The following is a 12,621-nucleotide window of genomic DNA, read 5'->3' as shown; positions in this document are numbered from 1 at the left end:
CGCCTCGTGAGTCTGAGCTGCTGCCACCTGGGTGTTTGGTGGCTGCTCTTCCCACCGCCCTCATGAGGCTCGGGCAGGCCTCCTTGTGGCCACGGCAGGCTGTGCTGCTGGCAGGCCCTGCGATGGGTGCCCGTGGGCAGAGGCATGCTGGGCTGCAGAGAGGACCAGGGCAGGGTGGTGACACGACCCGGGGCAGGAAAGACACCCTCCAGGGTGGGGGTGATGGAGGCTGGGCCATCAGATTCCCAGACTGCAGGTGTGGCTGGCAGCCAGGGGCGGGGGTGGTCTGAGCAGGAGGGTAGCCCAGGCAGCTTTGAGGGACAAGACCAGAGGAAGTGGAGCCCTTGATAGGCCCCAGGCGCTAAGGCCTCCTCAAGGTGAGCTCCGTGGCTGGGGGCTGTGGAGGGATCGGGGGGGGGGGGCGCCTCCCCATCGGGGTCACCCCGACTCATGTTGTGACTCCTCCGCTGGGCACCCCTCACCCAGGGCCCTTCCTGCTCTGCCTGACTCCGCCTCTCCCCTTGGTGGCGCTCTGAGTTCCTAAGACATGGCGAGCCACAGCCCTTCCAGGGCACAGGGGCAGGCTGGGGGGGGGGGGGCAAGGGGACCCCGCCATGTGACTAGCACAGGAAGTCTCAGGAGACGCACCCACTGGGCTCTGCTTTCCGGCCACCTCTGTCTGTGGTGGTTTAGTTGCTAAGCATGTCTGACTCTTTGCGACCCCATGGGCTGTAGCCGCCATCTGTCCACAGGATTCTCCAGGCAAGAATACTGGAATGGGTTGCCATTCGCTTCTCCAAGGGGGTCTTCCTGACCCAGGGGTTGAACCTGGCTCTCATGCATCACAGGCAGGTTCTTTACCGCCTGAGCCAGCAGGGAAGCCCTGCTGCCACCTGGATTCAGAGGGCGTGGGCCCAGGGAGGCAGGTTGGCCCACACTCAGGGCCGCAGACACAGATCCACCCGCCGCTGTTGTGGTTGTTGCCACCTGGGCCTGCCCACAGGGCCTGGCAGGGGGCGGTGGGGAAAGGACAGTGAAGCGTGGCTCTGGCCCAGCCGCTGGGCGATGTTCCAGGAGGTGAGCCCCCTACAGAGGCCTGGCAGGCGAGGACCCCTCCTGCAGCCCCTCCACTGGCGTAGGGAGCAGAGAAGGCAGACAGGTGCCAGGAGAGGTGGGGCCGGGCAGTGCCCCGCGCACGGCATCAGACAGCCACCTGCCCGCTACCATAGGGAGGGGACCCCGTGCTCCCAGGACCATGTCGAGCAGGGAGTCAAGGGAACAAGAAGCTCTGAGAGGCGATGTGCTCTGCGATGACAGCATGCTTTTTAAACTGCCGTGTGCCCGGGAGCCCGGGAGCGCTGTGCAGACTGAGGTGAAGTCTGAAAGAGCGAGTCCTTTGCCAGCGTCGCCTGCCCCACCAGCCACAGGGGCTGTGAACGCTGACGTGCCCCATGGACTCCAGAGCGTCCTGTAACTCCATGTGCCCTTGACCCAGACTTGGAGATGGCCTTGAGCTGGGAGCTGGGAACGTGCTTCACAAACTGTAAGGTTCCAGGCACCCTGTGAAGCTCTCTGTCGACCACAAGACACTCGTAAATGCCAGAACCCCTTCTCAGCTGACCAGCTGTCTGTGAAGAGTGCGTTTCCAACAGGGAGCACAGTGCTGTAAGCGCCCATGAAATCCTCGCCAGGCTCTGTAAACTGTAGTGTTCCGTATAAACTGAAGCAGAGGCTTGTAAACTGTGAAGTGCCACCATCCATGAGGGGCCGCGCTTCCCGGCTGTGCCGCTTGACAGCATGCTTACACTGGAAGGAGGAGCGCCAGTGGAAAGAGGGGCAGCTGGCGGCGGGCCGGGCCCAGCATGGGGAGCCTTTCCTCCTCAGCTGCACCCGCAGGCTCGGTGCAAGGAGGGCGCCGTGAGGGGTGGGGCCCAGTGCCAGGGAGAAGCCCGCCCCCGCCAGGCCCTCCCCTGAAGCTGCCAGGAGGGAGGGCCCCCTCCGTTCACGCCATCCGCCCTCAGCCAAGGGGAGCCCACCAGGGAGCCAGCCGCCTCCGGAGGCCGGGCTCTCCGAGGAGAGTGCACATCGTCCGTGATGGCTGCAGAGCCTTGAGGTGCGCTGAGGGGTGAGCACTGTAGAGGCCTGAGCAGGTGCCACCCGGAGTCTCAGGAGGCCAGAGGCCAGACGGAGGCGTGGCCGCCGCGCTCCCTCCGCGGCACCAGGGACGGGTCTGTTCACGCCCCACTCCCGCTCCTGGGGGCTCCCGGGCCGGGCAGCACGGCTGTCCTCACGAGGCGTCCCCCAGGCGTGTCTGCGTCCACACTCCCCGCTTTGTGAGGACCCCAGGTAGATGAGAGGTCACTCTGCTCTGGTGTGGCTCCGTCTCAACTCCTCATCTCCAAATGAAGTCACGTTCTGGGGGTCCCAGCGGTTAGGACTTCAGCCTGAGGATCAGGGGGGACGCAGTCAGCCCTTAACCCGGTACATGGGGGCCAACTTGTTGGGCCTCCGTGCCTCTCTCTGCTTGCCCTGCGGAGCCCCCTTGGCCTACTTCCAGTAGTCAGCGTTGGGTGTACCTGATGTGGCAGACACAGGGTTAAGGGCAGGTCCAGCTGTAAACAGAAGCCAGGGAAACTGAGCTCCAGGGAGTCTCGGGTCCCAGGGGGTCCTCCCTCCATCCACCTCAGGAGGAGAAGCTCCAGCGCCCTTTTCTCGGAACCGGAACCTTGATGGGTTGGCGAAGAGCCAGGGCAGCTGGCCTGGGCCCCCTCTCCCCCCTGCTGTGCCTCCACTGAGTGCTCCCTCCCCTCCCTGCCTCCCCTGCAGCGTTATAGCCTCCGTCCCGAGCCTGGAAGACCCCACCTCATCCAAGAAAGCGGTCTCGGGGGACGTCCAAGGAAGCCTCTCCTCGTTGGCCTTGGGGGACAAGTTGGAGGAGCCCTCCACCGAAGGCGAGAGGAAGTAGGTGGCCACCCCGGCCCAGGGCTCAGGGACCCTCCTGTGGTCTGCAGAATGGGTGTGGCTCACGGAAGGTCTCCCGGCTCCACCACAGGCCGCAGAGGCCTCGTGGGCCCAAGTGGCGTTGGGCAGGTCATTGCCCCCCCGGGCGTGGGTCCTCCAGGAATCCAGGACGTCTGGCCTTTTTTATCAGCATGATGTCCAGCTGGCCCTGGAGGCGGCTCCCTGGTGCTGCCGGCAGTGCTCTGGGTGGTGGAGATGTTGGCCTTTGGTAGACTTTTCGGCGAAGCCCCACGGCCCAGGCCCATTGCTCTGAGACTGCCTGCTGCCTCCTGGCAAGAAACATCCTAGGCCTTCAAGATCCAGCGCGCTGGCCATGGTAACGGTGAAGCAAATCGTGTTCTGCATGAAAACCTCTTATTTCTCATGAAGACAGAAAATCCAAACTGAGCACCAGGAAGGTCACAGGTGTCACCAGGACCCCCGACCGGAGCAACACCCAGGGGCCTCAGCTGCGAGGCGGTGGGGCCCGCCCCCCGGCTCAGGCCAGGGAGGTCCGGGTGCCGGCAGCCCAGCCCTCTCCACCCGTCACCCAGCGCCTGCTTCTCTCTGCTTTGGTTTCTAGAATGATCCAGGCTGATTTGGATCTGCGTGCTCTCAACAAAGCCTGGAAGAGCAATAAGAAGACAGCCACCTGGAAGAAGCAGGCCTCCAAGAAGTGATGCCACCCCCGTGGGCACCCGGAGCATGGCCCAGATGCAGCCCCACCCACGCCCCTCCTGGGCGCCCCTGCCCCCGCCCTGCCTCTCCAGCCTCCCACCCCTCCTCTGAACTCAGCCTAATAAACGAGCGTGCCGCCAGCATCCGGGTGCGGCCGTGGGACGCGCTGGCTCCTACGAAGCCAGAGGCCCTGACAGCCCTTTCCAGGCCAAGGCCTTAGAGATACGGCACTTCCCACCCAGCACTTCCTCTGTGGCCAGTGCAGTCAGCCCAGAAGCCTCCCAGGGAAGCAAAGGTCTCCAAGGGGCTGAGCCGATGACACGCAACCCTGGGGAGCTCTCAGGTGGGACTAAGCTTTGCTTAGTGTGGGGCCAAGTGGCCTTTGCTGGGTAGGGAAGGGCCCAGGTTCTGGCCCAGGTGGAAAACAGGGTGAGAGGAAGAAGAAGGAGCAGAGAGAGAGAGAGAGAAAGCCAGGCGGGTGGGAGAAGAGACAGAGGAAGGGACCGAGCGCCCGAGAAGGGAGAGTAGGGCAGGGGTGTGTGTGGAGAAACAAGGGAGGAGGCGGGCTGAGGGGCGGGGATGGGGAGGAGAGGAGCCTGGGGGGAGGTGACAGGGCAGGGACGAGGTGCACCCTGGGGCCTCTGGTGGCGCAGGGACAGTCAGAGCCCCATGACCTCCACGTGCGGGTGTCCCATGAACCCAGCCCTGGTACCCTTTTATGGATTGGATGCTCCTCCCCTGAGCTCAGAGATGGCAGCCCCCTCTGTGGTTCCGATTCCTTCTTGGTGGTCCCTGAGTGGGGCCGATGTCACATCAGCTGTGGGTCCACTTGTCACAGGCTCTCAAGAGCCACTCCCCAGCAGGGCGAGGACTCCAGAGGCTCTGCCTTGCTCTGCAAGCCCAGAAGAGACCTCAGGCCCTCGTCCAGGACGAGCTCCACATGTAGCTCCTTACGCCCCCTCTGTGAATAGATGGTGTTTACGTTCGATTCTTTGACGTTTAATTTTTATCCTTTGTATCATTCAAAGGCCTTTTTGAATTATACGTTTGTTCCCCTAAGAATGGATTTGAAATTATGTTCTGTGTTCTGTGTTCTGCCTGCATCCTCTGACCTTAAGGGCCTGGTAGTTGTCAGGGGTCCCTGGCGTCTTGCCGCTCCCCCCTCCTCCCCTCCTGAGCACAAGAACGCAGGAGGACCCGAAGGCACGGGGAGGCACCGTCAGCCCCTGTCCTGGCGCAGAGGGCCCTCCAGCCTCTCAGGCAGGACTCCGGGGTAGGGTTAGTGGAGAGGTCAGCTCACCACGTAACTTCCACCGCAGATGCGCCCTCGGGCCGGCACGCTCAGCTGTGCGCTTCAGGGCTGCGTGCACTGGAGACACACACCCGTCTGTAAAGGGTGGCCCCGGGCCCCACGCAGGGTGCTGGCCACACTGAAATCGGGCCAAAAGTGAGCTGGCGTGAGCAGGGGTGTCTTCCGCTGCTGGAATGGTAACTTGCCTCTGGTAACTCTACTAGGAAGAGGTGTGGAGACAGGAATTGAATACAGAAAGTTAGAACCTTCTTTGAATTTAACCTGTTAATAAGGGGATTACCCAGATATTCAAAGAATTGTCCAGTGCTACCCAATCCAGCTGTCTCCTAGGGAGGAGGCAGGAAAGGGGAAGTCCCCTTTCTCCACAGAAACAGCAGGGTTGGGGGCTACGGCGTCATGCCCACAGCAGTGCTGTCCACAAATCAGGCGTGGTGGGAAGGGGTGAGACTATCTGAGGAAGTCGTAGCTCTCGTGTGACTAGAATAGAAGGTATTTTCTTCAGGCTTCCTCAGAGAGTCCAGCTGAATGTGAGCTCATAATCCAAACTCTAAAAATGCCAGCCAGAGTGAGTGACAAGAAATACCAGACACCAAAACACCCAAGGCTCGACACTGGAAGTGTCGGCAACATAAAGTGAATACATGTCAACGTTTAAATAAACAGAAGGATCTGAAAATGTACGCAAGGACCAAGGTGTTATGAAACAGAAAGAGATGGGGGCTTCCAGCACCGGTGGTCCAGTGGTTAAGAACCCACCTTGCAGTGCAAGGGATACCGGTTGGATCCCTGCTCTGAGAAGATCCCGTGTGGCTCGGAGCAGCTCAGCCACGTGGAGCAGCTCAGCCTGTGCACAGCTGCCGCGGCAGAGCCCGATCTGCTCAAGAGAAGCCACCCCAAAGAGAAGCCTGCGCACTGCAGCAAAGAATAGCCCCTGCTCGCCACAACTGAAGAAAGCCCGTGTGCAGCAGCAAAGACCCACCACAGCCGAAAGATAAAAACAGATAAGTCTTTTCTTAAAAAGTAAAAGAAAAAAAAGAGATGGACTGATTGTTGCCTCCAGACACATTGGAGTAACTGATACTGGCAAGGGCCTTCTGGCACAACCGACCAGGATAAGAGGAAGTCACTTCCACACTGTCTCCCCGCCCCCCATCCCAGCTTTCTGCCAAAGATGCTTTCTGGATCACAAGAGTCCAGGAAAGGAGAATTCAGGCACAGTGCACCAGTATTGCCAAACTGAGGAGAGAGATGAGAGTTTGGGCAGACAGGAGGGACTGAAATTTGGGTGCAGACTTATCAAAGGGAGCTAGCTATGCAGAGAGGGCTCTAGGAGTCTGCAGAGAGGTTTCCTTGAATCTCTACAGAAAGCTAAACTGCACACGCTGAGGGCGTGGCTTCATGAAGCCAGGTAACTCCAGGATGGGGAACACATGTCCACCCACGGCTGATTCATGTCACTGTATGGCGAAAACCACTACAATATTGTAAAATAATTAGCCTCCAATTAAATAAATTAAAAAACAACAACAAAAAGAACTCCAGGGCACTGTGAACAGACCACTGAGAGATACTCAAGTTCTAACCAATCAGAAGACCTGGAGACCCCAGAAAAGCCAAGCAGTTGGGATGGGAATAAACTAAGAAACAACCCTTGTTGAAACTATAGGGAAAGAAAAAATAGATAAGTGGTTGGAAGGGGATAACATCAAAAGACAGGAGGGCATTTCGGAAGGGGGCAGTGATGGGATTACTTTATGTCTTGATCATGGCAGAGGTTCCCTGATTGTATGCATTTGACAGAACTCATGGAAGTGTATACCTGAAGCAGTGATTTTTTTTTTACTGTATATAAATTACACCTTAATTTTAGAAATATAAGAAAACAAGCCTTGAAAGGATCAAGGTTCACGTGGAGGAACGTCAAAAACATTATGCCAAACCCAAAAAGCCACATATTGTATGGATCCACACTCATTAAATATGCACAGTAGACAAAACACTGGGGACAGAGAGCAGATTAGTGGTTGCCAGGGACTAGGGGATGTAGCATGAAGGCTGCCTGCGTGAAAAGTATGGGCTGCTTCTGGGGGGTGATGGGCATGTTCTGGAACTAGTGCGGTGCTTGCCTAGTGTTCGATACACTGAAAGCCACTGGACTGTCTACAGTGGTAAAAACTGCGAATTTTACTTCAATTTTATTAAAAACAGGAACAATTAAAGGCAAATAAATAGAAATATATAATTTGTGTAGTAGAAGACTCAGTGTTTTTTAAATTTAATTTTATTGAAGTATAGTTGATTTCCAATATTAATTTCCAGTGTACAGTGCAGTGATTCAGTATTTTTACGGATTATACTCCATTAAAAATTATCGAAAGACCATGCCTATAATTCCCTGCGCTATGCAATGTATCCTTATCCCTCCCTCCTTTACATGTGGCAGTTTGCATCTCCTGCTCTCCTTCCTGCCCTTTGCCCTCCCCTTTCCCTCCCCTTTGGTAAACTGCCGGCGTGTTTCCTGGGTGAGGCTGTCCCCACCCCCACCCACATGCATCCATTCCTGTTTTCCAGATTTCACATATAAATGGTACACAGTATTTATCACTCTCTGCCTTATTTCGCTAAGCAGAATATTCTCTAGGTCCATCTGCATTGTTGCCAGTGGCAGAATTCTGTTCCTTTTCATGGCTGAGTAATACTCCTGTGTGTGCGTGTGTGTGTGTGTGTGTGTGTGTGTGTGTGTGTGCGCACGTGTGTGTGTGTGGCATCTGTGTCCATTCATGAGCCCTTGGGTGGCTCCCGTGTCTTGACTGTTGTAAATAGTGCTGCTGTGAACACTGGGGTGCATGTCTCTTTTCAAATTAGTGTTTTCATTGTTTCCAGATAGAGACCCAGGAGTGGAATTGCTGAATCATATGGGATTCCTATTTCTAGTGTTTTAAAGAACCTCATACCAGAGAAGGCAATGGCACCCCACTCCAGTACTCTTGCCTGGAGAATCCCATGGATGGGGGAGCCTGGTAGACTGCAGTCCATGGGGTCGCGAACAGTCGGACACTACTGAGAGACTTCACTTTCACTTTTCACTTTCATGCATTGGAGAAGGAAATGGCAACCCACTCCAGTGTTCTTGCCTGGAGAATCCCAGGGACAGGGGAGCCTGGTGGGCTGCCGTCTCTGGGGTCGCACAGAGTCGGACACGACTGAAGCGACTTAGCAGCAGCCGCAGTATACTGTTTTACATAGTGACTGCCCAAATTCACAGTCCCACCAGCAGTGCACTAAGGTTCCCTTTTTCCATATCCTCTCCAGCATGTGTTGTTTGTAGACTCCTTAATGTTAGCTCTTCTGACAGGCGTGAGGTGATATCACATTGTGGCTTTGACCTGCATGTCTCTGTTAGCATATTGAGAATCTTTTTATGTGCTTGGTATCTATATTCTTTGGGAAAAGGCCCATTCAAATCTTCCCATTTAAAAAATTATTGTATTGTATTTTATATTGTGTTGTAAGAGCTGTTTGTGTATTTCGGATATTTACTCCTTGTTGGTCACATAACTCCTCCCATTCCGTAGGCTGTCTTTTGTTCTGTCAGTGGTTCCCTTTGCAGTGCAAAAGCTTCTAAGTTTAGTTAGGTCCACTAGTTATATTTGTTCTTATTTCTTTTGCCTTAGGAAATGGACCCCAAAAATATTGCTGTAGTTTCTGTCAGAGTATTTTGCTTATGTTCCCTTCTAGGAGTTTTATGGTTTCAGTCTTCCATTCAGGACTTTAATCCATTTTGAATTTATTTCTGTATATTGTTTGAGAAACGTGCTCATCCTATTATTTCACAAGGAGCTGCCCAGCACCACTTTTTGAAGAGACTGTCTTTTCCCCCATTGTATGTTCTCGTCTCCTTTGTTGTGGAAGAATTGACCGTGGGTGCATTGCTTTATTTCTAGGCTGGCTGTTCTGCATCCCTGATCTACTCGTCTCTTTTTGCGCCAGTGCCATGCCGTTTTGACCACTGTAGCTTTGTAGTCTGGGAGTGGATACCTCCAGCTTTGTTCTTTTTCATCGAGATTGCTTTGGCAATTCAGGATCTTTTGTGGTTCCACGTGAATTTTAGGATTATTTGTTCTAGTTCTGTGAGAAATGACATGAGTATTCTAATGAGATTGCATTAAATCTGTAGATGGCTATGGGTGGTCTGTCCATTTTAATATTAATTCTTCCAATCCAAGAGCACAGGATATCTTTTCATTTCTTTGTATCATCTTCAGTTTTTTATAGTTTTCAGAGTATAGCTCTTTCACCTCCTTGTTTAAGTTCATTCCTAGGTATTTTATTCTTTTTCATGTGATTTTAAATGAACTTGCTTTTTTTACTTTCTTTTTCTGAAAAACAAAAAGAAAAGAAAAAAGATCTTTATCTGATAACTCATTATTCAGTTCAGTTCAGTCGCTCAGTTGTGTCCAACACTTTGCGACCCCATGAATCGCAGCGCGCCAGGCCTCCCTGTCCATCACCAACTCCTGGAATTCACTCACACTCACGTCTGTCAAGTCGGTGATGCCATCCAGCCATCTCATCCTCTGTCGTCCCCTTCTCCTCCTGCTCCTAATCCCTCCCAGCATCAGAGTCTTTTCCAATGAGTTAACGCTTCACATGACGTGGCCAAAGTACTGGAGTTTCAGCTTTAGCATCATTCCTTCCAAAGAACACCCAGGACTGATCCCCTTTAAAATGGACTTGTTGGATCTCCTTGCAGTCCAAGGAACTCTCAAGAGTCTTCTCCAACACCACAGTTCAAAAACATTAATTCTTCGGTGCTCAGCCTTCTTCACAGTCCAACTCTCACATCCATACAAGACTACTGGAAAAACCATAGCCTTGACTAGACGGACCTTTGTTGACAAAGTAATGTCTCTGCTTTTTAATATGCTGTCTACGTTGGTCATAACTTTCCTTCCAAGGAGTAAGCGTCTTTTAATTTCATGGCTGCAATCACCATCTGCAGTGATTTTGGAGCCCCCAAAAATAAAGTCTGACACTGTTTCCACTGTTTCCCCATCTATTTCCCATGAAGTGATTGGACCAGATGCCATGATCTTAGTTTTCTGAATGTTGAGCTTTAAGCCAACTTTTTCACTCTCCTCTTTCACTTTCATCAAGAGGCTTTTTAGCTCCTCTTCACTTTCTGCCATAAGGGTGGTGTCATCTGCATATCTGAGGTGATGGATATTTCTCCTGGCAATCTTGATTCCAGCTTGTGCTTCTTCCAGTCCAGCGTTTCTCATGATGTACTCTGCATAGAAGTTAAATAAGCAGGGTGACAATATACAGCCTTGACGTACTCCTTTTCCTATTTGGAACCAGTCTGTTGTTCCATGTCCTGTTCTAACTGTTGCTTCCTGACCTGCATACAAGTTTCTCAAGAGGCAGGTCAGGTGGTCTGGCATTCCCATCTCTTTCAGAATCTTCCGCAGTTTATTGTGATCCACACAGTCAAAGGCTTTGGCATAGTCAATAAAGCAGAAATGATGTTTTTCTGGAACTCTCTTGCTTTTTCCATGATCCACCGGATGTTGGCAATTTGATCTCTGGTTCCTCTGCCTTTTCTAAAACGAGCTTGAACATCTGGAAGTTCACGGTTCACGTATTGCTGAAGCCTGGCTTGGAGAATTTTGAGCATTACTTTGCTAGCGTGTGAGATGAGTGCAATTGTGCGGTAGTTTGAGCATTCTTTGGCATTGCCTTTCTTTGGGATTGGAATGAAAACTGACCTTTTCCAGTCCTGTGGCCACTGCTGAGTTTTCTAAATTTGCTGGCATATTGAGTGCAGCACTTTCACAGCATCATCTTTTAGGACTTGAAATAGCTCAACTGGAAATCCATCACCTCCACTAGCTTTGTTCATAGTGATGCTTTCTAAGGCCCACGTGACTTCACATTCCAGGGTGTCTGGCTCTAGGTGAGTGATCACACCATCGTGATTATCTTGGTCGTGAAGATCTTTTTGTACAGTTCTGTGTATTCTTGCCACCTCTTCTTAATATCTTCTGCTTCTTTTAGATCCATACCATTTCTGTCCTTTATTGAGCCCATCTTTGCATGAAATGTTCCCTTGGTATCTCTGATTTTCTTGAAGAGATCTTTAGTCTTTCCCATTCTGTTGTTTTCCTCTATTTCTTTACATTGATCGCTGAGAAAGGCTTTCTTATCTCTTCTTGCTATTCTGGAATGGGTGAATTTAACTCAAATGACCATTATATCTACTACTGTGGGCAGGAATCCCTTAGAAGAAATGGAGTAGCCATCATGGTCAACAAAAGAGTCTGAAATGCAGTACCTGGATCCAGTCTCAAAAACGACAGAATGATCTCTGTTCGTTTCCAAGGCAAACCATTCAATACAGTAATCCAAGTCTATGCCCCAACCAGTAACGCTGAAGAAGCTGAAGTTCAATGGTTCTATGAAGACCTACAAGACCTTTTAGAACTAACACCCAAAAAAGATGTCCTTTTCATTATAGGGGACTGGAATGCAAAAGTAGGAAGTCAAGAAACACCTGGAGTAACAGGCAAATTTGGCATCTGAATACGGAATGAAGCAGGGCAAAGGCTAATAGAGTTTTGCCAAGACAACACACTGGTCATAGCAAACACCCTCTTCCAACAACACAAGAGAAGACTCTACACATGGACATTACCAGATGGTCAACACCGAAATCAGATTGATTATATTCTTTGCAGCCAAAGATGGAGAAGCTCTATACAGTCAGCAAAAACAAGACCAGGAGCTGACTGTGGCTCAGATCATGAACTCCTTATTGCCAAATTCAAACTTAAATTGAAGAAAGTAGGGAAAACCGCTAGACCATTCAGGTATGACCTAAATCAAACCCTTTATGATTATACAGTGGAAGTGAGAAATAGATTTAAGGGCCTAGATCTGATAGAGTGCCTGATGAACTATGGAATAAGGTTCGTGACATTGTACAGGAGACAGGGATCAAGACCATCCCCATGGAAACAAAATGCAAAAAAGCAAAATGGCTGTCTGGGGAGGCCTTACAAATAGCTGTGAAAAGCAGAGAAGCGAAAAGCAAAGGAACTCATTATTAGAATATATTTTAAAAATCAACAGATTTATGTATGTTGATCTTGTATCCCACAGCTTCACTGAATTCACTTGTCAGATTGCCGTGGCTAGGACTTCCAATGCTGTGTTAAATAGAAGTGGTGAGAGTGGGCATCCTTGTCTTTTTCCTGAATTTACAGAAAAGGCTTTCAGCTTTTTACCATTGCCTGGCATGCTACGATTCATGGGGTCGCAAAGAGTCAGACACGACTGAGCAACTGAACTGAACTGAGATGTTAGCATGTTGTTGTTGCTGTTCAGTCATTTAGTTGTGTCTGACTCTTTGTGACCCCATGGACTACAAAACGCCAGGCTTCCCTGCCCTTCATTATCTCCCAGAGTTTGCTCAAACTCATGTCCATTGAGTTGATGATGCCATCTCAACCTTTACTGCCCACTTCTCCTCCTGGCCTCAGTCTTTCCCAGGATCAGGGTCTTTTCCAGTGACTTGGCTCTTTGCATCAGGTGGCCAAAGTACTGGAGCTTCAGCTTCAGCATCAGTGCTT

At 51.7% G+C, this 12,621-nt stretch overlaps 1 protein-coding gene across 1 annotated transcript in view; it reads left to right on the top strand.

Annotated features, from left to right (window-relative positions):
- Window positions 1-3,680, top strand: part of C22H3orf20 (chromosome 22 C3orf20 homolog) — a 49,936-nt gene extending 46,256 nt beyond the window's left edge. The window contains exons 14-15 of the mRNA XM_018066684.1: window positions 2,827-2,961; window positions 3,395-3,680. Coding sequence (XP_017922173.1) covers window positions 2,827-2,961; window positions 3,395-3,680 — 421 coding nt within the window. The remainder of the gene's footprint in view (window positions 1-2,826; window positions 2,962-3,394) is intronic.

Source organism: Capra hircus, chromosome 22 (genome assembly GCF_001704415.2).
Source record: "Capra hircus breed San Clemente chromosome 22, ASM170441v1, whole genome shotgun sequence".
NCBI classification, from domain to species: Eukaryota; Metazoa; Chordata; class Mammalia; order Artiodactyla; family Bovidae; genus Capra; species Capra hircus.
Note: the sequence above shows the minus strand (reverse complement) of the source record. Positions and strands in the feature narration are given on the sequence as shown.